The 27,892-nt window shown below is 38.3% G+C and overlaps 1 protein-coding gene across 3 annotated transcripts; it reads right to left on the reverse strand.

Annotated features, from left to right (window-relative positions):
• Positions 1-26,896, reverse strand: brsk1b (BR serine/threonine kinase 1b). 3 transcript variants are annotated; one of them, XM_051716864.1, is made up of 20 exons: positions 26,147-26,896; positions 25,561-25,825; positions 22,571-22,665; positions 22,093-22,178; positions 21,790-21,930; positions 19,955-20,071; positions 19,843-19,876; positions 19,656-19,724; positions 19,301-19,447; positions 18,830-18,861; positions 18,549-18,713; positions 17,052-17,149; positions 16,011-16,161; positions 15,179-15,239; positions 14,091-14,694; positions 13,736-13,784; positions 9,361-9,484; positions 8,638-8,851; positions 8,444-8,533; positions 1-1,524 (listed from the first exon to the last, which is right to left on the reverse strand). In XM_051716864.1, exons 2-20 carry the CDS (start codon positions 25,646-25,648, stop codon positions 1,307-1,309), a joined length of 2,583 nt encoding a protein of 860 aa, XP_051572824.1. In that variant the 5' UTR covers positions 25,649-25,825; positions 26,147-26,896; the 3' UTR covers positions 1-1,306. The 3 variants fall into 3 exon arrangements, with proteins under 3 accessions (XP_051572824.1, XP_051572823.1, XP_051572825.1); XM_051716863.1 differs by having other exon boundaries at positions 25,561-26,896; XM_051716865.1 differs by having other exon boundaries at positions 14,091-14,373; positions 25,561-26,893.
• Positions 26,897-27,892: the final 996 nt, after the last annotated feature.

Here is a 27,892-nt window from a genome sequence, read left to right on the forward strand (position 1 = left end):
TTGTTTGTTTGTTTGTTTTTTGTTTTGTTTTGTTTTTTGTTTGTTTTTTGTTTGTTTTTTGTTTTGTTTTTTACATTTTGTTGATGGCAAACATTTCACACCTCATCTCAAAAATATAAGTATAAAAGTGGAAACCAAAATGACTTTTTGACTTCCATTCATTTGGGAAATTCTACCAAACATCACATTAGGGTAGAGGCCTTTAAGATTCTTTTCCTCTCCTTGCTTCTTTGTATGACACTAGAGAGTTTGACTCTGGCTATCTTGTTCCTCCGGTTTCTGTATTAACATGTCATAGGATTCTTGATGTCTCTTCATTTCTCTGTGCCCTGCTTAGTAAGTGGGGGAGTGAATTTGAGAATCTCTGAGAACTGCGATGACTTACAACAGACCAATGAGTAAGCATCTTCCAGTGGGCATCTCTAGCCTACGTTTCTGAAACTACTGATTTTGTCAAATAGTTTTGGACCTACAAAATATCACAGTTCAGGATCTACAACATGAGTATGAATGATTAGTGTTTAAAGTAGCCCATATCTTCCAACACTAAACATCGCACTAGTTTTTTCCAGGTAGAAGGCATAATCTGTGCTTAACTCATGAAAGTATAGCCACAAAGGACTTTGACTACTTCAAGTAGCATCCTAGGGTTATCAAATGTAGATTCCACTATTTTTTATTCCTTTTTAATATACCTTTTTGTTCTCCATGTGGTGTTAAGAATTAACAACTTTCAGTTTCCTTTTCACTATCTTAAACAACTCATTGTGATATTCTTATGGATTTTCAGATGGATCATTGCTCATTAGAATGATGATAACAGTGATGATGTCAATGATGATGATGAAGATTCTTTCCTGTCCCACTTGCTGTTTGTTCCTCCATAAGCTTGTCTGCATAGACAGTTTGTTGTCATTAGATTACTGGGTATGACCATGGATGTCAAACTCCTTGTTGCTGAACAAAATTATTTATAGCTGGGGTTTACATTGAGCTGTATACCTTGTTTTCACATTTAGAATCCATTGCTCCTAAGAAAGATTTGTGATTTCATCGTCTCTGGAAGTTTAGTTTTTCTTCAGTTGATTATTTGCACGTCAAGGAGTAAGAACACTTTCATGTGGATAGACTCCTGACTATCTAACTGTTACAGCTGGACCACAGGGTTTCCGCTAGTAATGTGAGAATCTGGGCTGAGTATACCTGTTGTTATTTACTGTGCAGATCGTCTATGAGGGAGTCGTGTCTAGGGGGAAAACAGGGGAAGGGCTTATTGTGCCCACTACAGATATTCTGAAGAGTTCACTTAGGGCTGAGACTGGGTTCCATTTGAGGAAAGGAGGCGGGTTTTATCCTTGCCAGACCCTTTCCTTTGTAGAACACTCCCACTGCCCCCAATACTGCTCCCTTCTCCTCGCTCTCCTCGTTCTGCCCGCTCACTGCGATCACCCCCCCCCTCCGAGCGACGAGAGTTCTGACGGGTTGGTGTGCTGGGTGGGCGGGATGAAAGCCCATTCTTCTCATCTGTAAAAACAAGTTTAGAAAACAACAGGTTGGGGAGAGCGTTTTGTGCTAAAATGTACTACAGAATTCTATCTATTATCTTTTCTTGAAATTTGTGTCTGGGTAGTAGTGTAGGCAGTGTTGGGGAAGTTACATTTAAAAAAGTAATCCATTACAAATGACTAACTACTCTAAAATTTGAATCAGATTACTGATTATTTTATTGGAAAAGTAATCACATTACTAATTACTTTTATGTTACTTTCTATGACACTCTGAAAGGGCACAAAAATTATTATTTTTTTTTTTTTATCAGAGGAACCATAATTTCATGCAAACAACCATTGTAGCCAAGCAGATTCAATATTCTAAGGGCATTAAATAAAAATCTATTTAAAAATAAAAAGGGCATGTTTCCCTACATTTTTGCACTAAATGAACACAAGGGAGAATGAGATCTAATCATTGTCATTGATATACACTTTTATATTTATATTTGATATACAATACAAATAGTAGCTTAATAAAAAAAAAAAAATAAATAAAAAAAAACATTATTTACCTTAATATATTTTTACTAAAAATATTTTTTGTAAATTAACAAAGTGTGCACAAACTACTCCACTTACTGTATTTGTTGAAAACATTTTGAATTTTGCATGATACTAAATTATTATTGTGGGACCCAGTCAAACGTATTATTATAATAATGAATTACCATAATTATTTTGAGGATTAGATTTGTTTGAATTAAAAGTGATATATTTCTTTCCTATTTACTTCACCTTCACCTGAAGCTTTTATTTTGTCACTTCACTGAAGATTTTATTTTGACACTTCACATGGAGCTTTTATTTTGACACTTTCAAAATTTTGCAGTGTGTAGTTTACAATGCACCGCATCTGGTAAAGCGCTGTTGTCCACTCCTTTTCTGTTATCCACCTTATTTTTGAGTGAAACTAGGGCGCTGCCATTATCAACCTTGAATGTGGACCACTTCCGGTATAAGCCACTTCCAGCTATTTTAGCTATACAAAAATACTACGTTATGCTACTTTATATTACAGGCTGGCAATAAATGTCCACATATTATTATAATTAATTACGATTTTCATAAAATCATTGGTTTTGAGTGCATATAGTTTTACCGTTTATCACATTTTGCCATCGCTTTATCACACACTGTTGCACAGGCAGAAAGAATTAAATCAGGTGCTGACATGACAGTCCTCCTCGCTGTCTGACACACCTCCACAAATTTTACACAACCAGCAGAGAGATGAAAGCCGCTGGTAAAATTCTGCTTCAACATTCTTTGCACCAAAACTGCATCTTGTTTCATCTTGGCAAAATAATAAACACATTTTACTCTCTTGTCAGAAAGCATTCTTTTTCTTAGCGGTGCATAGTAAACAGACATGCGTATCTCGGCATATTCAGCATGGCTTATGAAACATCGCCTTTGGAAATAAATACATTAAATAAAGGCATCATCGGAGGTTATGCAGGTACATATAAACAGAGGTTTACTTGGAGACAAGAAAGACTGCATTGTCACGATCTCGCTAAAGAAAGAAGCAGATTTTATAACTGTCTCTTCAATACAACAACACACAGCAACATGTGAATGATTTACTTACTCTTTTACTATAAATGCTGAAGTTAGAAAATTATCCGACATTGGCCCATAATTCTGCTGTTCATCCTGTGGTTGTGTAATAGTTTATAAGCCCATATCACAAAATTCTCCATATCATATCATAACCTTCTAATGGTTTACACTGTAGTCAATGCCAAGCGGAACTTTGTCGCTTTTGCCTGAAATGCAGCCACTGCTTACTTCCACGTTGCAAAATAAGGTGGATACTGTGCCATCTTTGCAGATTTGTATAATAATTTATAGCGGTTACTAAAGTTTGGAATTGTGTGAATGTTTGAACATGCAGTACTTTATTACTTTCACAATGCATGTGATCTGCTCTTAAAGTGCTACAAACATGCATGAGTTCTGCGGGTGCACAGCACAGCCTGTCACCCATTCTGAAGCGCACACAGACCATGTTTATCTGTCTTTTATCGTAGCCCATTGCAATTTTATAATAACATATGTCCATATTGACATTTTGGTGTTATTTTGATTAATTGTGCTGCCCAGAATAGTGAAATTAGTCTACTGATGCACTTTTTATAAAACTTAATGGCCAAATAAAAAGCACATTAAAATCATCGCGATATTCATGATATTGCTTAATATTATATCATCAGCCAAATCATCATGATTATATAGTGAATTTTCGATATATCGCCCAGCCCTACTCAAAACCATGTTTTAACTAGGGATGCACCGATCCAACTTTTTCAGTCCAAATACCGATCCGATACCTGGGCTTTGGGTATCAGTCGATACAGAGTACCGATCCAAAACCAGTGTTAATGTGTTAATAAGCTATATTCCTCACTGCGAGGAAGAGACTGGAAACTGTACCATGGTTCCAAGTGTTCAATCAGCCAGCGGAAGCCCTCGTTTTCAACAACTGTCAGGGGTTGTTCATCTAGAACAATGAATTCGAGAACATTTTCTGTTATTTTTGTCACTTTCACACAATAATTGTGAAGTTTCTCGCATCTTTGCAATGCATCTGACAAAGTTAACTGATTCTTCAAAACGTCCACTTTTTTTGTTTGGTTGAACTCATCGTGTTCTTTAGCATGATGCTTCTGGAGGTGCTTGATTAAGTGGTTGTGTTATATTTTGCAGTGTTACCACCACCCCTCGAAACATTGGCTTTCCAGATATTGCAAGTAGCCATAGAACATATTGGCATAGCAAGCGTGAAATATCTCCAAACTGCAGACCCTCTGTAGTTAGCTCCCTCCATGCTATGTTAGCTAGCTCTCCTTCTAGCAAAATGTATGGGTCTACCAGGGCACTGCTGACGCATGACATTGTACGTGCACATTTTTACGTGCGCGTACTATGTCATGCGTAGAATAACATAGAATTGAACTGAATAGATTGGCCCCATTGTCACAGATACCCGATCCAGCTATTTGAGTCAGTATCGGACCGATATCAGTATCGGGTCGGTGCATTCCTAGTTTTAGCAAAACAAAACAAGATTTTATTGTTAATTATATAATAAATAATTTAAGTGCTTTTAAATGATATATTGATACTTAGCCAACAATACAACATGTTTCATAAAGTTTCATTAAGAGCACTAACCTAAGGCCAACAAGGCAACTTCACACACATACACACACTCCATAATATTATTGTCTAATATTGTTTCCCATCAATAATTTGAAGTACTCAGTGTCTTTCTTTAAAAATGAAGTGTGCTTTGTTTTTTGTAGTGGTGTTTCAACTTACTGCGTACCATTGAATTGTTCGCCAGCTTCTCTCTACAAATGAGACATTTGCGTAGTGGAGAAGCGGCGTCACCCATCCACACATATATATATTTTTATTTTTTTAGGCTCAAACTCGAGTGAAGTTTGACTTAGGGATGCACCAATACCACTTTTAACTCTTCAGATCCGATTCCGATATCTGAAATCTCAGTATCGGCCGATCCAGATCCGATACCAGTGTTGTTGTTTTTTTTTTTTTTTTTGCACAGTCAGATTAGAATATCTTTACATTATTGTGTGTAACTAATTGGGGGTACTCTGTAATATGTAAAGAAACACAAACCTCTAACTACACATTATTTCAATATAAATGTATAGCTTATTATAGAAACACCATTATTAACTAATATACTGGATAATGTAGCGGCAAAATGAACAGTAATTCCAGTCTAAGTGTTCAGTAGAAAAGAAGGCAGTTTTTTGGTTTGTTTTTTGCAAAAAAAGTTTTTGTTCAATTTAGTTGTAAGATATCAGTTTACTTTTCATTCACAGTTATTTTTTGGAACCCATTCAACTTAAATATTGTTATAATTTGTAAACAAATAATAATAATAATAAATTATTATTATTATTATTATTATTATTATTATTATTTCTATTATTATTGACTTTCAGAATTTTAAATATAACAATAATATTTCTCAGTTGTGCACATTTAACTTTAAAAACCTCTGGCTTTTATTTTGACATTCTGAACTCTTCAGGAAGTCTTGTATGTGTCTGTTTGTGGGCAAGTTCACAGTAGTTTAATTCGCTTCATATTCAAATTCTGGTAAAATACTCCTCCGGTGCCGTTCTAAATGCATATTATAAGTGAATCGAACTAATGAGCATCTACATCTGAGATGTTGTACGTGAGTAGCGCTTAAATTTTGTGCACCGCATGAAGGCTAAAAATAGCCACGAGAGTATGTGTGTGTGTGTGTGTGTGTGTGTGTGTGTGTGTGTGTGTGTGTGTGTGTGTGTGTGTGTGTGTGTCAACAGATTCAGCCATTCACTGCACGAGTCATATGAACTACTTTAATGGTGTTTTTATGGTTCTTTTATGTCACTTTTGGAGCTTAACGAACATGACTAACACACAGTATCGGATTTGTATCGGGCTCGTCGGACTGATACCCGATCCATTTAAAAACGTCAGTATTGGAGTCGAGACCGATCCAGGTATTGGATCGGTGCATCCCTAGTTTGACTCGCACTCTTTGTTGAAGAGGATGTTTCGGGGTCGCTTCTTTGACCTGCTGTTAGGACTAGGTACCTATCATTGGTGCTGGGCTTATTAGCTAAGCATAGTTAGCTTGCTCACTAGCTGCTACCAGTACTGTTTACTTGAAAAGCATGCGGTAAGCAAGATCACACTGTCAATGGAGCAAGGAGAGAGCGAAAGGGAGGAAGTTCCAGCTTTTTTTGTTTTAGGCTATTTAGGTTGTTAGATTAAGCCTACTTAATTTTCTTTGGTAAATTTCATTTTTAAAATAGTATCTGTGAAATATTTTAAAATATAAAACATTTGAACCACACATATTTCATGGAATATTTGAAAAGGTTTATTTAGGTTGTAAGGACAAATTCCACGGCACACCTGCCCACTTCCCACAGTACACAAATGAGCCACGGCACACCGTTTGAGAACCACTGAGCTATAACACTATCAAAAGACTTCATTGTATTGTTCTACACTGCACAACGCACAGTCTATTTTTGATAGTAAAAATGTATCTTACACAAATAATTGCAGCCTGATGTATCCTTTAAAATATGTGTAGTGATTTGTAATCACTTATAACTGACAAATTGATGATTATAATCTTTAATCCTGTCTTATTCATGTCATATTACTAGAATCGTAACCATTCATGATAAAGCACATCATGTTTACTATCGTTGAGATTCTTTCTGCATTTCAGGAATGTTTATGCTAATTAATTTTTGATATATTCAGTTGTATCCGAGATATAAAAGTCATGATTAAACATTGCCCTATTTTGAGAATCTTCAAAGACAAAGACTCATTAATCACCTTCAGATGGTATCAGAAAAGACACTTCTGATTGGCTCAAGACACATTTGGGGTGCGGCCAACCTCAACAGTACAAAGCCGGACGAAAGCTCTTCTTTTTTGGTTCTCTTCTGCTCTTCGTCTCTTCCGCCTCTGCCCTCTTGGCTCTGGGCTATTAGCCTTTCATCGGCTAACTTCGCACAATGTAGAGTCTAGGAAAGCTCGGAACACAAAGTTCCGAGGAAGCTCTTCTCCCTCTCTGCTCAACGACTCACGCACGTGACGGGAGTCGCGAGTCTTCTTTGCGGAAGGCCTCACTTCTCTTCTTTGCGGAAGGCCCAGCCATATCATTCCAGCAACGAACTATCCACAATCTTAACAGAGGTCCAAAACATCGACAGAACAACCAGAACTTTCTACAAAGAGCCAAAGAACCAAAGCAATGCAAGAAAACTAAAGTACATCTCCAAACTTTCCCTGAAAGTGCTGGTGTCTCTTTAATATAATTTGAGTAACCTGATTGCAAATCGAGTTAGACTAAATGAAGTATCGATGATTCTCAAGGCATTGTCTACAGACTTCATAAAGTTCAATTTTCGCTGTACAGATCATTTCCATTTACCTTCTGTTACAGCTCACTTACCAACCTGTTGTTTATGTTTGTCTGAATGTGTTAGTTACTTTGATGTTTTAGATTAGCAATAAAGTCTTTTTTGTATTCAAGGAATTTGACTGTGGTATATTTTGATAAATAATCTCATAACTTGATTTTTTAAAAGATCTGCGCTACGAAGATCAAACCATATCTAAACATATTTGTGATATTGTTTTCAATAGCCATGAGAATAGTATTACTCTAAATAGTTAACAGACGCATCATATTAACTTAGCGTGGCAGAGTGATTAGACGTATACCGTAATTCTTTCAATAAGTGAATTAATCATAATTCTCTTATTAAGCTAATTCCTTACATATAAATTGTGAGCGGATACAACAAGCCTGTTGTATTACATTTTAAATGGTGGAGAATCTTTATTCAGATTTCTAATCTATCATTTGTCATTTGTCCTTTTTATAATGGTGGTCAAACGTGGCTAATTCCATTATACAATTTCTTACATATTATTGGTGAAGGTACGTGGGCACTTTAATTCATACCGTGTACATTTATACTACCAAATTTCCGTACATAATTTGGTGGATAATAACGGGTATATTTAAATCTGCCCATTACATTAATGTTCTATTATTAAATTCTTACATATTAATGGTGATGAATGCTGGCACTTCTTTCTCTGCCACTAATTTCCTACAACTGTATTATACAGAAATAATATTTTTGTAGAAATATTTGTAACCCAAGTCACTGAAGTCAGTAACTGTAATCTGAGCTAATTTACATATAACATTCAAGAATTTAAAATGTAATGCATTACTTTTTGTGTCTAAAAGTAATTAGATTTCAGTAATAATTACTCTGTAATCTGACAACACCCAACACTGAGTGTAGGTGTAGAGCATTCACCTGCAAGTGTCTGCACACCGGTCTGGTCATGTGTACTGAGAAGTTGAGCCTGAATAGTCTCCACCACTCTTTTAAACCTGCGACTAGGACCTGCAAAACAGACGCCACTGCATTAATTCTATGTACTTCTATAGTATTAGTTTTCTTAAAAATTACAACATTTACTGACACAGTCTCTCTCTTTCTTTAAATACCTGATAATAAGGTGAAGGTGACACTGTAGATGCCAGTTTCCCTTTTTCCCTCCCGTTCTCTCTCTCTCTCCCTCTCTCGTTCTCTCTCTCCCTCAGAGAAGGCAATGTCAACCTGAAATTTAACAGGCTTCTGGAAGACAGACGGACCTCCAGAGGACTTATACTCTGCCCGGAAACTTGTCTGAGAGATCACACTGTGACTCAGGGAGGGAATCTAAGAGGAGGAGAGACACACAGTTTAAAAGTTTGAATTTGAAGGGGAAGGAGAAGGGGAAAGGGAAGGGAAGGGAATAATAATAATAATAATAATAATATGTTTAATTTATATAGCGCCTTTCCAGAGCTCAAGGACGCTTAACAATAAAGAACAGTAACATAACAGTCATATAGACAATCATATGAACAGTGGACAGTTGCCCAGTCCGGAACAAAAACAAATGCAGTTGCATATAGCAGATATCAGATCGTGCAATCAATTAGACATTTCAATTCAGTACAAAGGGAATGGAAGGGAAGGAATCTAAGATGAGGAGAGAGGCATGGTTTCAAAGTTTGAATTTTAATGGAAATGGAAAGGAAAGGAAAGGAAAGGAAAGGGAAGGGAAGGGAAGGGAAGGGAATCTAAGATGAGGAGAGAGGCATGGTTTCAAAGTTTGAATTTTAATGGAAATGGAAATGGAAATGGAAAAGGAAAGGAAAGAAAATGGAAGGAAAGATACTAACTGATAGAAAGGCGTGGACAATATCAGCCTTGATAGAGCTCAGTGGTTTGTCTCTAATCACCACAAAAATCTGCTCTTCCCTCTCCAGACTGATGAAATTTCCAAACCAGGACTTCTTCGCCAGCCTACAGCAATAGGTAAAGATGAGGCTTACAAAAAATATATGCAAATAAATACAAATACACAATACATTGTTATTGTTTCTTGGTTCCACAGATGATAAATATTAAGAAGTTTTGTAATGCGCAGTGGTGTAAACATCATGAATTGTTTTGGTGATTTGGTTATATATAAATTTCAAAAGAACGATTTTCTTTGAAAATACAAAGGCTAATTCTGCAAGTGTGCATATGATACTACCTCTGTACGTTAATTGCTTATCTGTCTTCATTCCTAGAATTTCACTTGTTCTGGGAAAAGCAGCTGAATAAGCTGAAAAATCTTCAATACAAACACACACTGAATCATAGGGTCAGGTTGATACTGTAGAAGCACAATATTTTTGTGATAAAATTTTTTTTGATTGAATCACACATCAAACAAAGAAAAGCAAAACATATATACACAGAATCAAGACAGAACAATGATGGGGAAAGAGGGCAACCCTGCCGGGTGCCTCTATCTAGAGTAAAATATTCTGAAATTAATCCAGTCGTTTGTACTGCCGCTACCAGGTGTCTAATAAAAGTATTCCCGAACCCGTACATTTCCAAAATCTTAAAAAGATTATCACATTCTACCATATCAAATGCCTTTTCGGCATCAAGTGAGATGGCAGCGATATTGATGAAACGCTTAATGTTATCAGAAGAGCTGCGGCCCGAATAAACCCCACCTGATCTATATGTATAAGAGATGTCATAACTTTACTTAATCGGTTAGCCAAAATTTTTGACAATATTTTAACATCTAGCTGGATCAGGGAAATCGGACTGTAACTCTTACACTCGCTTGGATCTTTGTCCTTTTTAAGAATCAGACTGATCCAGGCTTGCATCATGGTTGTCGGAAGCTTTCCAATCTATTTTTTTCTTCTTGTTTTCCTTTTTTTTTTTTTCTCCACTTTTCTCCCCAATTTGTTATGCCCAATTCCCAATGCTCTCCAAGTCCTTGTGGTGGCGTACTGACTTGCCTCAATCCGGGTGGCGGAAGACGAATCTCATTTGCCTCCGCGTCTGAGACCATCAATCTGTGCATCTTATCACATGGCTTGTTGAGCATGTTACTGCAGAGACGTAGCACGTGTGGAGACTCACGCCATTCTCCGTGGCATCCACGCACAACTCACCACATGCCCCACCGAGAGCGAGAACCACATTATAGTGACCATGAGAAGGTTAACCCAAAGTGACTCTACCCACCCTAGCAACCGGGCCAATTGGTTGCTTAGGAAGCCTGACTCCACCTTCCACGACAAAATAGTATTATATCTTTATTTCAATTGGGTTAGTTCTCTAAGGCCATCAGACGACATTCGGCGCTTCAGCTCTGCCTCAGCGCTTTTAATATTCCCTTCCAACTCCACGAGTTCTCGTGCTATGGATTTTTTGGTGAATGAGGCATACTGTATGATCCGGCCCCTAAGAACCACCTTAAGTGCCTCCCAAGCCACGCCCACAGAGGATACTGAGGACCAGTCGGTCTCCATATAAACATTGATTTCAGCCTTTAACATTTGTTGGAATTCAGGATTTTGCAAATGGGATACATTAAATCGCCAACTATATGATTTCCTTTTCTCCATATGTGGCAACACCTCTAAACTCACCAGGTGTGTGATCTAAGACTAAAATGTTTCCAATTGAGCAATCAACACAGATGAAATGAGGGACTTAGATATAAAAAAACAAATCTATTCTAGAATAAAACTTATGGACTGATGAAAAAAATTTATAGTCTCTACCAGATGGGTTCAAAAGTCTCCAAATATCTTTAAGATTTTTACACGTCCTGTGAAGCGTCAGTGTTGCTCTAGGGGGCTTACACACTTTTGCTTTACTATGATCAAGGACTGAGTCCATCAAAAGATTAAAGTCTCCTCCCAATATGGGTGCCATCGGCTTGCAACATCCCCTCAAGATCTATAAAAAAACCCTGATCATCAGCATTAAGTGCGTAAATATTAGCCAAAATAAGATTTTGCCCCTGAATTTCTGCTAAAACAATAATGACTCTTCCTAATTTATCTTTAATCTGTTTGAGACATTTGAATTGTAGATGCTTTCTTTTCAGTGTAATGACTCCCCTGCTCTTATTTGAGCCAGCACTAAAGAAAACATGTCCACCCCATATCTTCCCAAATTTTTCAGCTTCCTGTTGGAAAAGATGCATTTCTTGAAGAAACACTATATCATATTTCTTATGCTTAAGAAGAGAAATAACCCCAACCCATTCACATTCCACATGGAGAGAGACAATCCACTCATATTAACATTTGACATTTTGACATAATAGAAAAAATAGATTGTGTGTCAAAAGCAAAATTATAAAGACCACATTCCAACATTAGTGCAACAATCAAACCCCAAATTTCCCCCGAACTAAACAAACAGAAAAAAGAAAAACGTGCACATTAACCCCGCGCACGACAGCGCCAACTGGCGTCCATCCCTCTAAACTCAAACAGTCCATGTACGCCTACGAAAGCCCCCGTGACAACTTTGCTATCAGATTGCTCAAGTCTGGTGTTTCTATACACATTTTGTGAGAAAGAATTACACAACAAAATATAATCTCTAAAACAAACTCCAGCCAATAGGCGGAATAAACACAAAGAATGTGCAGATTCATCCACATGACTGTCCTGAAGGTGTGTTCCTCCACAACAGAAACTCCAGCCCCTAGGCGGAACAAGCACAAAAAAAGGCACTCAGTTTGAACTAATCACTCCAATGACTTGCAAGAAATACTCCACAAAACAAACTCCAGCCAATAGGAGGCATAAACACAAAGAACGTGCAGATTCATCCACAAACTGTCCCAAAGGAGTGTTACTTCACAAAACAAACTCCAGCTGCTAGGCAGAACCAGCACAAAAAGAAACAAAAAGGCACTCAGTTCCTCGGACAGTCAAGTGAATGTTCAGTTAGTCAGTCCACTCGGCTGCAAAGTGAGTACCACAAAATAACTTACTCACTCCATTGACTTTATGAAGGACATCGTTTGCTGGGGACACGTGAATGTTTTATGGCCATCCTTAGCATATATTCTCAATTTGGCCGGGAACATCAGTGGAAAAGCATGAAAGTTGATGTAAGAGTTTCTTGCATTCCTTGAATCGATCACGTTTCCCTCTTGTCGAATTTGCAAAGTCTGGGAACAAGAAAATGCTGTGGTCCTTCCTTTATTCCTCACCTCACATAACACAAGATCTTTGTCGGATGATCTCAGAAATTTGGCCAGAACTGATTGGGGCCTGTCTCCCTCAGCGGATCACCGAGCCGGAACCCTGTGAGCTTGCACGATTTCCAGCTTATGGCCTGTTATGTCGAGCAGACTCGGAAAGAGCCTTCTTCGGCCTCAGGAATTCCAACAATACAGATGTTATTCCGCAGGTTACGGTTCTCCAAGTCTTCCAACTTCTCCCAGACATGCTCCAAATCCACCTTGGTCACTAGTGGATTAGCAGATAATTCCCTCTCCGATGACTCCAGATAATCGATCCATTTCTCGACATCCCCCACTCTTGTAACCACCTCAGTGAATTTCGGCTCCATGGCAGTGATCAATCGACGTATTACAGCAAGATCCTCCAAGTCAGCAACGACCTTCGTCAGCATTGCCGATATGTTCAACATTTCTCGCCGAATTTCCCTCATTTCTCCGACCAAATCGACTCCCGGCTTGGAGCCTCCAGGGGGGTGTCAGCTTGAGCACATAATGTAATAATGTCTTTTAATGTCTCCAGAGCCAGAGGATATTGAATTCTTTGACATATTGTCCTCCTAGAAGAGTTATGGAATAGAGTGTATCGAATCTCACCAGTTTATGATATTAATAATGTTAAAACTAGAAAAGTGCGTAGAGCTCGCCGTTCACACGTCCGAACCTCGCATGGCATCACGTGACTCTCTAAAGACTTTTAAACACAAATATCTCCTGAATATTTGTAGCATTCATGCATAGTCTTTTATAAACTGTTTTTTGTTTTGATTTTTGGTGCTGGAAGGACCTTAGAAGCACAATTTTAAGCTTTTGTCACAAATCACAAGCAGAATTTTGTGCAACCTGCTTCCCTTTGCTGTTGTAGGAACATTTGAGTATTTTGAAATCAAAAGTCACCTTGTAGAGCTCCCTGGTCTGAGATACTATATTTGTTTCAATATAAAGAGTGTCCCAAACACTTCTCTTACAGATTTGTTCCAATCAGTACTCACTCTGGGCTGGACTCTGGGGTTAAACTTGACATGTCCTCTGACGTAGGAACTATTAAAACAAAATATTGACATATTTAACATTATCTTTGACTTAATAATAACAACTGATGTTAAAGAGATAGATTACCCAACATTTACTCACCCCCGTGACTTTCGTGGAACACAAAAGGAGATGTTAGGCAGAATGTTAGCCTCAGTCACCATGTATTTTCATGGTGACTGAGGGTTAACACTCTGCTTTTGTGTTCCACAGAAGCAGGAAAGTAAAATGGGGTTGGGACAGCATGTGGGTGAATAAATAATTACATTTTTGGGTGAACTATCCCTTTAAGATATTGAATAATGCCTCTCTCACCCTGAAGTCTTCGGCGATGGAAGCGTGGCGAACCCAGCAGGTTGTTCTTGAAGGAGTTTAGGCGTGTCCTCCAGTGGGCAGAACTACTGGCAGCCATTCCACCACTTCCCCCAGGGCTGGAGGGTGGGGTTAGGGAGAGGGAACCACCACCCACACCACCACCCCCTTCAGCTCGTGAGGAGCAGGAAGAGGAGGAGGAGGAGGGCGGGGTGGGAGGGGGGTGCTGGGGATGGTGCACAGGGGTCCCCAGAGGGGTGGGGAGTGGGGAACCCTGTGGGGTAACCTGCGACACATGGGCAGAGTTAGGATAGATGGTCTTAGTGACAGACTTCAGGACAGAAGGAGTAGGGAAGAAGAAGCGAGGGATGGGGGAGAGGAGCGGAGAGGGGGAAGGGGAAGGAGACGGGGGAGTCTGCAGGGGGAGGGACTTCATAGTCTGCAGGTGGGGACGCTCTGAGGGTGCTTTGGAGGGTAAGGTCTGGGTTTTTTGGTCAGGCGCACGTTGGGACACCCTGGTTGTGGTGGAACTTCCTGGTTTGGGGTCTTTGGACTGGGTGGTGGAAGCAGAGGTGACCTCAGTTTGGCTGAAAGTGAAAACTGGGCTCTGATAGAATGGAAGAAAAAGTATAGAAGGATGGAGAGGAAAAGAGGGATGGAGAAATGGACACAGCAATGGTAATGAGAGTTAATGAAAGCTATGGTATATGATTATTAACATTAGAATTAAACTAAGAAGAGTTAGGAAAATTATGCATAGGTCTTTGAGAGGCTTATGACATCTAATGTAAATTAGTAAACAATTGTGTTAATTATTAGGGTATTAATTAATTGTGCAAAATGCAAGTTAAGCAATACGGTTATAGACATGACCATTATGTATGTGTGTGTCTGGAGCTGAGAGACCTTTGATGTGAATAATGACTCCAGTATGAGGACAGTATGAGGTAGATGAAAAGAGCAGCTGATTCCAATTCAACTTTGCTGTTTATACCATGATAACAAAGGCAAGCATGGTACATTTCCACAGTGAGAACTACATACTCAATAACTGTATGGTAAATGTAAATGAAAGGTGTGGAGAAACTTACTCTCGGGCTGCTTAGGGGACTGGACGAGAGGCCGGTTGAAGCTCCGCTAACTGAGCGAGACCTACCAGAACAATAGGACATACCAGTCAACCATCTCTTTATGTCTCAGTATATCATGGTTGCATTGTGTGTCTCAATGTTTTTCAGTTTGATTAGAACCTTGGATATGGTTATTTACTTAAACCGCTTTTCCACCATCAGGCCGAACAGTTCTGAGCATGGTGAGAATTGGTTCCGGTAGCATTTCCACTTGAGCACGGTTCGGCACAGCACGATTACAAACCGTTCTCTGCACAGATTTCTCAGCACGTGCTGGTGGAATGGCTTTAGTACGTAGCGACTCAGGATTGTCTATTTGCCAATGCCAAGGTAACTCAATTGTTTCTAGGTAGCTGGCAAAGTACGTGTAAGTACCCCTATGACTTTCTTTCTTCAGTGAAACACATTAGGAGCTGTTAGGTAGAATATAAGGGACTAATAACCTCAGTCATCATTCACTTTCATTGTATGGGAAAAAATGCAATGAAAGTGCATGGTGACTGGGGGTGTCAGTCCTTAACATTCTTCCTAACATCCTAACATCACCCTTTTGTGTTCCACAGAAGATAGAATGTCATACAGGTTTAGAACAACATGAACTTGAGTAAATGATGACAGAATTTTTATTTTTGGGTGAAATATCCCTTTAACCCCTCTATTAGCTCAGTCAACACCAAAACTCTTCAAGTTTTACTTACCCGTTTTTTGGAAGATATTTTGACAAGTACATTATGTTGAACAGATCACAACTGTGGTACATTAGGCTTTTATATGAAGGACAATTTGCATGTACCTCTGGCTATGTGCAGAGGTATCCAGTGCTCTGCGGGGAGGTGTCGGAGAGCCCTGCTCTGTCACACTCAGTACCTCCAGACTCTTTCTCTCTGGCCGGCAGCGCCCATGACGGGTCAACATGGGCGAGTCCACCCGCTTACGGGGAGGATCTGATCACACAACCACAACAGCATAACACACATACACACCACTGTAACACAAACATCTCCTGTTTACACTTTATGTACAAGTCAGGTGACAAACCTTACTATATCCAAGATGGAATCTAAGGTTTGTTTTTTTATACATCACTGTATATAAAATATATATAACTGCAATGTGCAATATCTTTATTACAGTGTTAGTAGGGGAAATTAGCATAGAAGTTGAAAAAGAAATCCTTTTCAATGTGTTGATGAAAGACAGAGTGCTTCTAAGCCAAATAGTAAATAGTACCTGCATACAACATGTGCTAGACAGGTCATGACATGGAAGTGAAATGACAGTAACTACAGTGTCATTAGTGAGACAGACACATTCCTTTGAAAACAATAAACCACTTCACACCAGCTGTGCATAAAATAAGTACAGTAAATGGAAAATGTCGAGAATAATGTCAGCACTGATGCCAGATTGACAAAATATACAGAGCCAGCATTTAAAGATAGTTTCTATTTCCTCTGCATACATTCTGAAGTCCTACTGTGATCAAACCTGCACCACCTGTTCTCCAACTTGCTACACTGTCCTAACAACAATGTAGACCAACTCCCCTGTCAAGCTCTTAACGATGATGTTCCTCCACCTTGAAATCCATTTTTAGTCCCAAGTTTGGTCTTGATCTGTTTATTTTGGGGAACAAGTCCTCAATATGTTACATTTACAAATTACTGAAGTTTGCCTTAGAGGCATCCTAGAACCCTTTAAGGAAACTGGCTTACATTCAGGTCTGAAAAAGCAAATTGGTTGCTAGGTTACCAACAAATCTCATGGTATTCAATGACTAGCTTTGTACGTGATAGCAACACGCGCAGGCCTGAATCGCAAAAAACACGCTCACCGATATCATTTCTGGGTGGAAGATGTTCATCTTCATAGCTTGGGTAGCGCTCTTTCCTGTCCAACAAAAGATAGTAGATCAACTTCTCCTGGTTTTCTCTGAGAGGAGAGAGATTGAAGGAGATGATAAAAGAAGTTAAAGGAATAGTTCACCCAAAAATGAAACTTCTCTCATCATTTACTCACCCTCATGCCATCCCAGATGTGTTAGACTTTCTTTCTTCTGCTGAACACAAAGATTTTTAGACTGTCTCAGCTCTGTAGGTCCTTAAAATGCAAGTGAATGGTGACCAGAACTTTGAAGCTCCAAAAAGCACATATAGGCTGCAGAAAAGTAATCCATAAGACACAGGTGGTTTAATCCATACCTCCTGAAGTGATCCAATCAGTTTAGGGTGAGAACAGACAAAAATATAACTCCTTTTCACTATAAATCCTTACATCAGCAGTCTCCTTGGCTTTTATGATTTCAAGCTGGATTTCACTTCCTAGAGCCATCTAACACTCTGTGCATGTGTCATACGCTAGAAAATGTAATCAAGCTTGAAATCATGATCGTGCTTAGAGTCTGCAATGGCAAGAAGTTACATTTTGGTCTGTTCTCGCCCAAAATCAATTAGATCACTTCAGAAGACATTGATTAAACCACTGGAGTCTGATGGATTACTTTTATGCTGACTTTTGCTGCCTTATGCTGCTTTTTGGAGCTTCAAAGTTTTGGCCACCATTCACTTGCATTGTATAGACCTACAGAGTGGAAATATTCTTCTAAAAGAAGAAAGAAAGTAATAAACATCTGGGATGACATGAGGATAAATGATAAGTGAATTTTCATTTTTGGGTGAATTATTCCTATAAAAGTAAAAAATAATGCAACACAAATGTAAACATATAAACAGTACAACAAATCCTTTAATATGCAATATTTTGTATATTTTGTAATACTTTTGTTTATGTTTCACTAGCCAATACAACAGTGGTCCTGGACTTTATACTGTTACCTATATACTATATTGATACTATACACTATGCCGACAACTTTATACCATACCAGTCGGCATGGATGCAGCATCATGCAAAAGCAACATTTTCAGTTACAAATGCCATTGTAGAAATACCCTATTAGCAGGCATATTTGTCACCCATGATTAAGTTACTCCGCAAACAAATGTGTTTGTTAATGGGGGGGCTACCGTGATAAAGTCAGACATATTTAGCTGGTCACGTGATCTCAAAATGATAAGGATTACCTCATGTGAGTGAACATCATTAAATATATTTGTCCAATGTACCATTCACTTTTTCAGGAGTAAAACTCTGGAAAAAAAATTACTTCATGTACCTTTAAGGTCTTACACTAGCAGTTTTATCTTGTTTGAACATTTAGCTACCACATGAAATGCTGTTTTTGTGCACTGTTCTTTTCTGAATCAAAAGTGATTTGAACAAGTTTGGCCATAATGGCAAACATGACTGTCATGTAAATGTTCAGACTCACTCTTCACACTGCAGATCTCTGGTGAGTTTGACACGGTCTCTGAAACAGCCCAGGGAATGCATGCTCTCCAGAACATCAGGGTCCAGATCTGTAAGCGACAAAATCCTCTTCACACACACACGCCTCGGGGGTGGCCGCTCTGGACAGGGCTCATTCCTTCCCCCTCTGAGACAGAAAGACAAATAAATAAACACATCGATGAGAACTAGATAGGTGGGCAGTAGACAACAAAAGACTAATGATTTTTTTTTAATGACAAAGATACTTCAGATGATACTTACTGATACCAGGGGTGCTTCTGTATATCTTCTAACTGAGAAATGTAACAAACAAAATCAGAATTAATATAAATACATACTTATGACCAATGAATTTCAATAAATTTTCCAGTCAATCATGATTACTGGATAAAGATTTTTAAAAATCATAAAGAAAGATTTCTCACCAGCGAAATATTTTAGAGCAGAGGTTACCAGTAGAAAATGTTGTGTTTGCTATATAAATTTTCCATTTAAGATTTTATTCATTTCCATGACTTTTCCACATCTGGAAATCACAATGATAAAATTTCCTGATATTTCCAGGTTTGCCATGACTGTGGGAACCCTGTATATTTACTTGTATTTTAATGTTTTGGCAGTGCACTGTATGGGATTAGCCTGACTGAATTGGTATATATGGACTAAGTGCTTGTAGCATAAGCTGTTTGATGTTTGTGAGGGAGCACAGGTGTGTGTGTGTGTGTTGCCTACCGTGAGGCGTTTCTCAGGGCTGACCTCAATCATGCCACGGAGGAGAGCCTGGCAGTCTGGAGGAATGAAGTGAGGCATGTGAAATACTCCACTCTTCACCTTCTCCAGCAACTGACGCAGGTTATCATGGTCAAAGGGCAATGCCCCCTATAGGGTGAGATATTACAATTTACACACATTTCTGAGTGCAAGAGACAGGTGTTCTCATTCAGGTAAGCATTAGAGCTGACATATCCCTACAACTAGTGGTGGTTTTTAGACATTAAACACAACCTAGCCCCTAATTTTCTAACATGATGCAACATATTAAAATAAGTTTTAAAATGATAGATGAACGAGAGAGCATTCTTCTTACCACCAGCAGAGCAAAAAGAATAACCCCACAGCTCCATACATCTGCCCTGCGTCCATCATATTTCTCTCCCTGTGACAAAGTAAATATAAAAACACTGGCTGATTTTTGTAAAATTTCAGTCTAAGAGACTTATCAAATCTGTGTGATCTATGTTAAAGCATATGGTGCTTATCCTATGCAGACTTACCCTGATGACCTCAGGACATGCATAATGGGGTGATCTGCAGATACATGACACAGAGCATTAACACTTCATCTTGATTAACATCGCATTCCACACACATTTACACAGTACTGACCCACAGCTGGTCTCCAGCAGGCTGTCCCCAACCTGTAGGGAGGCCATGCCAAAGTCTGCAATTCTGATATTATTCTTCTCATCCAGCAGGAGGTTTTCAGGCTTTAGATCTCTGTGGCTGAGGAAAAAAAGGAAGGCAGTCAGTGAAAATAAACCAAGGGCATTTCAATCAAGGGCAGTGTAGACACATTTTGTCTACACTGGATGCAAGCAATGTTGCAATGCCTAGAGTGTCTACAGTGGACGTAAGCGATGTCGCGTTGCATAGCACCGCAACAGCTTGAGGCTGTCTACACTGGATGCGAGCGATGTCGCAACGCCTTGACACCTTGTCTACACCAGACTTCAGCGATGTTGCGTCACATAGCAATGTAATGGCTTGAGGCTGTCTACACTGGATGCGAGCAATGTCGCAACACCTTGACACCCTGTCAACAGCGAATGCAAGCGATGTTTTGTCACATACCACCACAACGGCTTGAGGGTGTCTACACTGGATGCATCAAAATGAATGTTCTAAATCGTTTATTTGTCTTGTTGGCAGGAGTAGCGCCAGGCATGCAGTGCAAAATGGCCATTTAGTGCCGCACCGCTCGCGTCTGTTGTAGACAGGGTGATTGTCCACAAGAAGGTGCAATGAATACATATAAATATTACAGCACCATTTTATATTATTGCAAAGAACATTCCTGGCTGTTAAAAATAATAATAATAATAATAATTTAGTTGGTTCATGTTCTCAGATGTTAAGTAAAAAGTAAAACAAAGGCGAAAAATGCTTCAGATTTAGTATTTGAATGTGCATTTTTATCTTAAAGTATAAGTATGTAACCTTGTTTGTGTTAAAATACTTCTATCCCAGCTTAATATGCAGAGACAACTATAAGTTAGTCATACAGAGGTGAATTTTCTTGAAAACTGTAAACACTGTGTCTCTGTGGCACTTTGAAAATTCCTCTGTTTGTTTTGAGAAAGCCATTTAGACCCACATAACTACTAAACCAATGGCATGACTTGGGGCGGGGCTATCTTTTTGTTTGACCAACGGCAGGTGGCGTATTCAGAAAGCTGTTTCGAAAACATTGCAATTCCATTCGGTGGCACTATTACTGCTAAAATTATATACTTCAGCTTTAAATTCAATGAAAATATTAATTTGGAATTTGACAGCCTTATTGCAATCTACATCTTCTTCTTTTGGCTGCTCCTGTTAAGAGTCATCACAGCAGACCATCCGTGATCCACATATTTGACTTGGCACAGGTTTTATGCCAGATGCAACCCCCAGTGGCTGGGGGACTCTCACTCACACCTATGGGGCAATTTAGAGTCTCCAATTCACTTAACCTGCATGTTTTTGGACTTGTGGGGAAAACCAGAGCACCCAGAGGAAACCCACACAAACACAGGGAGAACATGCAAACTCCACACAGAAAGGCCCAGTTGATCCAGGACTCAAATCCAGGACCTTCTTGCTGTGAGGCAACAGTGCTAACCACAGAGCCACCACCTTAATGCAATCTATATCTAATATATACAATTTATAATGCAAAATAGTCTCAAATTACAGCAACAATAAGAACTAAAGTACCATCTTTATATATAAATAGTATGTTTTAAATCAAAGCAAATGTCCTGTGTCAGAATCTTGTCCAGTGAAAACAATCCATTAAGCAATTAGTCACCAGTACTTGTATCACAGCATAATGATGCATTATGACATTAACAATATCATTGTTATAATACTTTGAAAAAATTGCTACAGTATTCTTTTCATCATTTATAGGGAAATACGTGCATGCATCAAATAAAACATAAATAAAAATAAACTTTTACCATATAGAGTGGTTGTGACAGAAGTCCAGAGCAGATATGATTTGTCTGAAGAACTTTCTGGCCTCTTTAGGGGTCAGTCTGCCTTTTTTTACAAGGTAGTCGAATAGCTCCCCACCAGATACGTGCTCCAGCACTAGATACCTGAGAGAGGGCAAGAGAAATGTATTTATTAAACACATGCACAGAGCTGGATATAAATGAAATGGTACACACAAATACACTTCTAGAGAATGCAGAATGTGAGTCTAGACAAGACATGACCAGACATGCTTCAGATGTGTGGAGAAACAGAGCAGTACTTACAGATATTTGTTATTCTCGTACACATCATGCAGTTTAAGGACATGAGGGTGCTCTATTAGTTTAAGAATAGCTATCTCTCTCTCCACCTGCAGGAATGGGGAGAGTGAGGAATATTGAAACAGAGTTGAAGAGACAAAAGGAATAACTGATGTAGGAAAACACCAAGCAATGCATGAACTTATTGTATCCTGATTAAGAATTATTTTGAATTAGAAGGGTAGACAATCAACAGCACACATGGACAAAAATGACTTAGCAGGGCAAGCCTCACATTTCTATTAGCACAGAACATTTGGTAAGCTACAGCATAAACTGTGGTTAATAAATCAGTTTGGGTTTTGCAGCAGTGTAATTGGAAAGCTATTGCAAATAAAAAAAATTGCTGATAACCAGGAACTGACTGAAAAAACAAAATGTAAAGCTTCAGTAGTAAATTCATTGCTGTTTTCTGTCTTCGTACAAAGTATGCAAAACGTACTTTCATAAGAACAGACTCCGATAGCTTTTCTCTGTTAACTATCTTTATGGCCACTTTCTGTCCTGTAATACAATGAACTCCTAACTTCACCAGACCTGTAACAGGAACACAGACAGACATTAAATGCATTTCAAAAGAGAGCAACATTACAGCAAAATAGAATAACATATGAAATTAATGCTATGTGCTGCAGAAATTGAAATAAAGTCTTTTAATAATGAAGCTTTACAATCATCCTCTAATTATCTTATCATACTGACTTCAGTATTCGTGTGTGTAGGGCTCAATATGTCACATTAAATATCCCCAAAACCACTTTCATAAGATCTTACAGGTCTACACAGGACCGTTTAGGCCAGATGAGATAGGCCTGTATAAACTGAAAAGTAGATGACGGATATCTGCAACATTCAGACTTCCCTGCACAATTTAATGCAATCAAGGTCAATTTACAAATCACATACTCAATATTCAAGTCTATCGACAACACTTTTGACTTATGCACACTAAAATAATAAAAACTACATTTACTGTCCATATAGACAATCACATAAATCATTAATGGTCACTGTCTACAGTATTACTTGCCATAAAAAAGTCCACTTCTTAATGTATATAGATATGTATCACTTTTGCAAAAAATTACCTTACAGTTACATAAATGATAAAAAATGAAAATATATTAAACATGAAAATACATTACATTTTACAGTAAAATATTGTTTTTTAGATTTTAAAAGTGTTATTTTACCATATAATTAATGGTAAAAATGTATATTATATTTAACTAGAGAAAACATGTACTTTTACTGTAACCTATTGTTAAAATGATGGTGAAAAACAATAATCGGGCATTCCCAGAAGTCCCTGCATGACCCATCACATTTCATTATATTTTATGGGAATAGTTATGTTTCTTCTTATTTTTAATATCAGTTATGTACATTGGGGTTTTTGGTGTTTTATGTAGTTTAGTTAATGTTTATTGCATTGTTTTAGTACACTTGATGAACTTTAATTTATTATGTGGCCTTTTGTAATTGCAACGGTGATTAAAGGAATATTCCATGCTCAATACAAGTTAAAGATGCTGTAAGCGATTTCAGCCATTCTACTTCCACGAGACTGAGCCGTTGAATTAGCCAAGACCTCTCTTTCTAAAACCCTGCACTCCAAAGATACCAAATGGGCTTTATTGAGACTAACATCTTGCAGAAATGGTTGTCTAAATCAACAGCAGCAAAATAGCGCCCTCAACTGACAACTGTTATAAACAGCATTGCATAAAAATGGCAGAAAGTCTCAATAATTCCCTGCAACTACAAAACTATGAGAATGTGCAAAATTATTGACAGGTCACATTTTTATTTCCTGTTGACAGTCTAGTGTTGTCACAGAGACCGGTGAGACATCTTATGACACTTATTTCATTAATATCTTTCAGGGAGTAGGAACATTTTTTGCATACCTTTTCATGAAAAAATCACTTACAGCACCTTTAAGCTCAATCAACATTTGTTGCATAATATTGATTACCACAAAAAATGAATTCTGACTTGCCCCTCCTTTCTTTAAAAAAAGCAAAAAATGGATTTCAGTGAGACAATGCAAGTGAACAGGGCCAATCTGTAAACATTAAAATACTCACTATTTCAAAAGTATTTAAGTGTAAGTGTGATCAAATCACTCACTAGCCTTTTCTGTGTAAAGTTATAGCCAATTTTACAACTTTGTTACCATGACGATGTAATGTCAACAAACCCTAAAACTCTAAAAACGATTGTAAAAATAAATATTTAAACAACTTTACAACTCAAATAATACATGAGTTTTAACAGAACAATTAATGTAAGTGCTTTCATAAAATTATATGCTTCACATTTCTGTCTTCAGTAACTTTTTTCTTTGTGTCATCTTGGACTTACAATGACTTCTAGGGCTTGGATGCAGCATAATTTGAAATCAATAATTTTCAGTTTCAGATGCCATTGTAGAAATTTAATATTCACAGTCAGCCATGAATACTTTAAACAATGAATGAAAGTGTCAAATAACAGGACGGTTGCTGAGATTAAGCCAGTAGTATTTGGCTGGTCATGTGATCTTAACATGGCAGCCCCCATGTGTGGACCCTCTCCATGTAGAATAAAAAAGCTTTTATAAGGTTACTGATAAGACTGGAGTCTTTATTTTAATGTGAGTGGTCATGATTTTATACATATGTTTCAAAATTACAATTAATTTCTTTTGAAGTAAAACTTTTTAAATCAGGAAAAAATGCTCCTTTAAATTCTCCAAAAAATTGGCCTCATTCATTTCCATTGTAAGTGCCTCATCTCCATTTTTGCTTCTTTTTTTTAGGAATTGAAGCAACGAGTCGAAATTATTTTTGTAATAATCAACACAAAACAACATATGCCACAAATGCTGTCGACTGAGATTAACTTGTTTTGAACCCGGAATATTCCCTAACAATACATGTTAAAGTGAAAAGCAGACTTTTATAGTTCCAGAAGGTTAGTACATCAATAATATAAACAGTGGTGAACTGTAAAACAAACAGCCATCAAAAAAATACCCCGTAAAGCCTGATCACCGTATTTTTTACTGTACATTTTACCATAAATTTACTATATATATATATATATATATATATATATATATATATATATATATATATATATATATATATTTTTTTTTTTTTTTTTTTTTTTTTTTTCCAGTATCAAAATTTCAAAATAAACAACACAGCACATCCAGGCTTTGAAAGAGGACAATAACAATAACTACCATAAAAGACCCCCAAAAAACCTCCGAGAAAATAAATAATTTAAAATAATTAATTTCCCAAAATTCCACTGCACACACACACGAGCAGCTTTGATTATAATCAACCGTTCAATACATTCATTCTTTAATAAGACGCGTGAAGTGCAGCAGAAAGTATTTCAGTGTGTCCCAATAATATCCCAAATAGGAAATGCTCTTACCTGTCTGGCCCTTCCCCAGCGTCTTTTCCAGTCGGTAGGGCCCGACATACTGAGCTGCTTGACTCCCCGACAGCTCCTTACTGGACATTTCGTTCAAATGCGCGTTTATTTCTCAGTATGGGGTAAATCAGTGTGTTTTCAAAGTGTATCCACGGGAATCTGTCCTGCTCACGTAATAGCTCCGCCGTACAGACATCACAGACGGCGAGCGATGACACAGGGATGCTGAGGCGTGATGTCACTGCCGTGGCCTACTCCCAAACATCTGATGGAAATCAATCGGTAACATTTTCCGTTTGCGAGAATAAAATAAAAACAAAACAATAGGGTTGTGTGTCAAGCCAGGCCTATACCCTGATTACAGCTGTTATTGCGGTTTAAAGGGCCTGTGATAGTTGTTGGAGGGGGCCACGATTAATACTATATTTTGTGACTAATTCACAAAAGCGTTTTGAGAAAACGCTACGAACAGCTATGATGCACAATGACTGTGACAGCTAAAGACAATAAGAATATTAGACAGACTGGTTAAGTCATCGGTTTATATTATCCGGTATCTTTAAAACAGGATATTCATGTAGCCTACCGTTATCATCAAACTGGAAGTGACCTATTTGTGAAAAACTTTGCCGTATCCATTCTGCGAAACAACCGCACATCTTGTTTAAACATATTTTTCTAATTTAAGTGCATATTCTCCCTCTTTTGTCAATAAGGCGTCAGCAGCATTCAGTGTTTCGTCTTTGATTTGAGTCAGAGTGTTTATGTCAAGGATGATCGTCCTACGATTTATTCCAGGCCTCACATCCGGAAATATTGGAGAACAGTAAGGGAGAAAACAGCCACCCTTTCGCGAAGGAAAAGCCTCAGTGTCTTCAATCACTTCCAGCAATTAATCCACCGCGCGCGTCCCAAACAAGTGTACATTTCATCGCTGTACGCTATACGTAGTGAGGTTTTTTTTTCTTCTTTTTGCAGAAATCCCTTGCTTTATTTGTGCAGAACACATTCCTGGTCAAAAAACAAGCATCTTTAACTAGCGTCGGAGCCTCCTCTCCCCCTCCCTCCCTCTCGCGCTGGCTATGTGCATATCACAGCATCTTCTCTCGCTCTCCTCCCGTCACCTCGGCTACCGCGCGTGGAGTCATCCTCTCAATCTCGACTTTGTGTTACAGTCGCGTGAAACTACTTGGCTTTAATCCGTTAAGTGTGGTTGCCTTGTATTCAAGAGTCGGTTCTGCAGGGTATCACTCCCTCTGTTACTGAGGCCTTTCTCTATTTTCTAGCTCTCTCTCACTCTCATCCGACACGAGCAGCATCAGCATCCGGGTTCTGCGCTGCTTGCGTCCCCTCCCAGAGCCCTTTTACTATGTTTATATCACAATGTATTCGCGGCGGTTCTATAGACATTCTATGAGCGGTACACTGGCGAGGAGACCAAAGGCCGTTTTTTTGATAGATGTCTATCGAGGTGATGCTTCAATGTGCTTAATTAAATTATTTTGTGACAAAACATCTAAAAAATCCTTTGGAATTAACTATGTATTGTGTCTGCTACGAAAAAATGCTGTTTTATAAGAGAAGACGCGTAATATTTTGCGACAGGTAGGTGTCGGTTTATGGCTCTCCCCATTCGTTTGTATGGTATCCGTAAACGTGACTTACTGTCGTAACACGCTAGTTGACCGTTACGCTCTCCACTATGGTAAAAACAAGAGGTTGTCGTCTCAGTATTAAAGATCTCTCTCCCTCCCTTACGATTCCCATCGAACATGCTCGACATTCCCATCTATAAATGACCCCCCTCCCCCCCAATTTCCGTTCGGGAACACGTTCCTTATAATACTGAGCAACACTGGTCAACATTTTTATTTATGTTTATGGTTGTCTTGGAATTTATTTTATAACAGTTATTGTTATAGGATGTCCCTTTTGTATGGAATATTTTTGTGTCATTTTTGACATTTCCTTTAGAAAATATAGAACCGCAATAATGTAACAGAACACATGTGAAACTGCTGTGCGGCAAAATGAATGCGCCATAGTCTACCTGCATTTTGGTGCTTGAACACAAGGTGGCAGTAGAGACTGAGGCACCTTGCGTGTGTAGCGCGGGAAAGACGTTATTGATAAGTCGCGCAAACAGAATGTGAATGTAACATTATTTCTTGGTAACACTTTACAATAAGGTTCCATTTGTTAACCTGCATTAGGTAACATGAACAAACAATTAACAATATATATTTTTTACAGCAGTTGTTAATCTTTGTTAATGTTAGTTAATAAAATACAATTGTTAGTTCATGTTAGTTCATAACATGAACAAAGATTA

This window comes from Myxocyprinus asiaticus, chromosome 14 (assembly GCF_019703515.2).
Source record: "Myxocyprinus asiaticus isolate MX2 ecotype Aquarium Trade chromosome 14, UBuf_Myxa_2, whole genome shotgun sequence".
NCBI lineage: Eukaryota > Metazoa > Chordata > Actinopteri > Cypriniformes > Catostomidae > Myxocyprinus > Myxocyprinus asiaticus.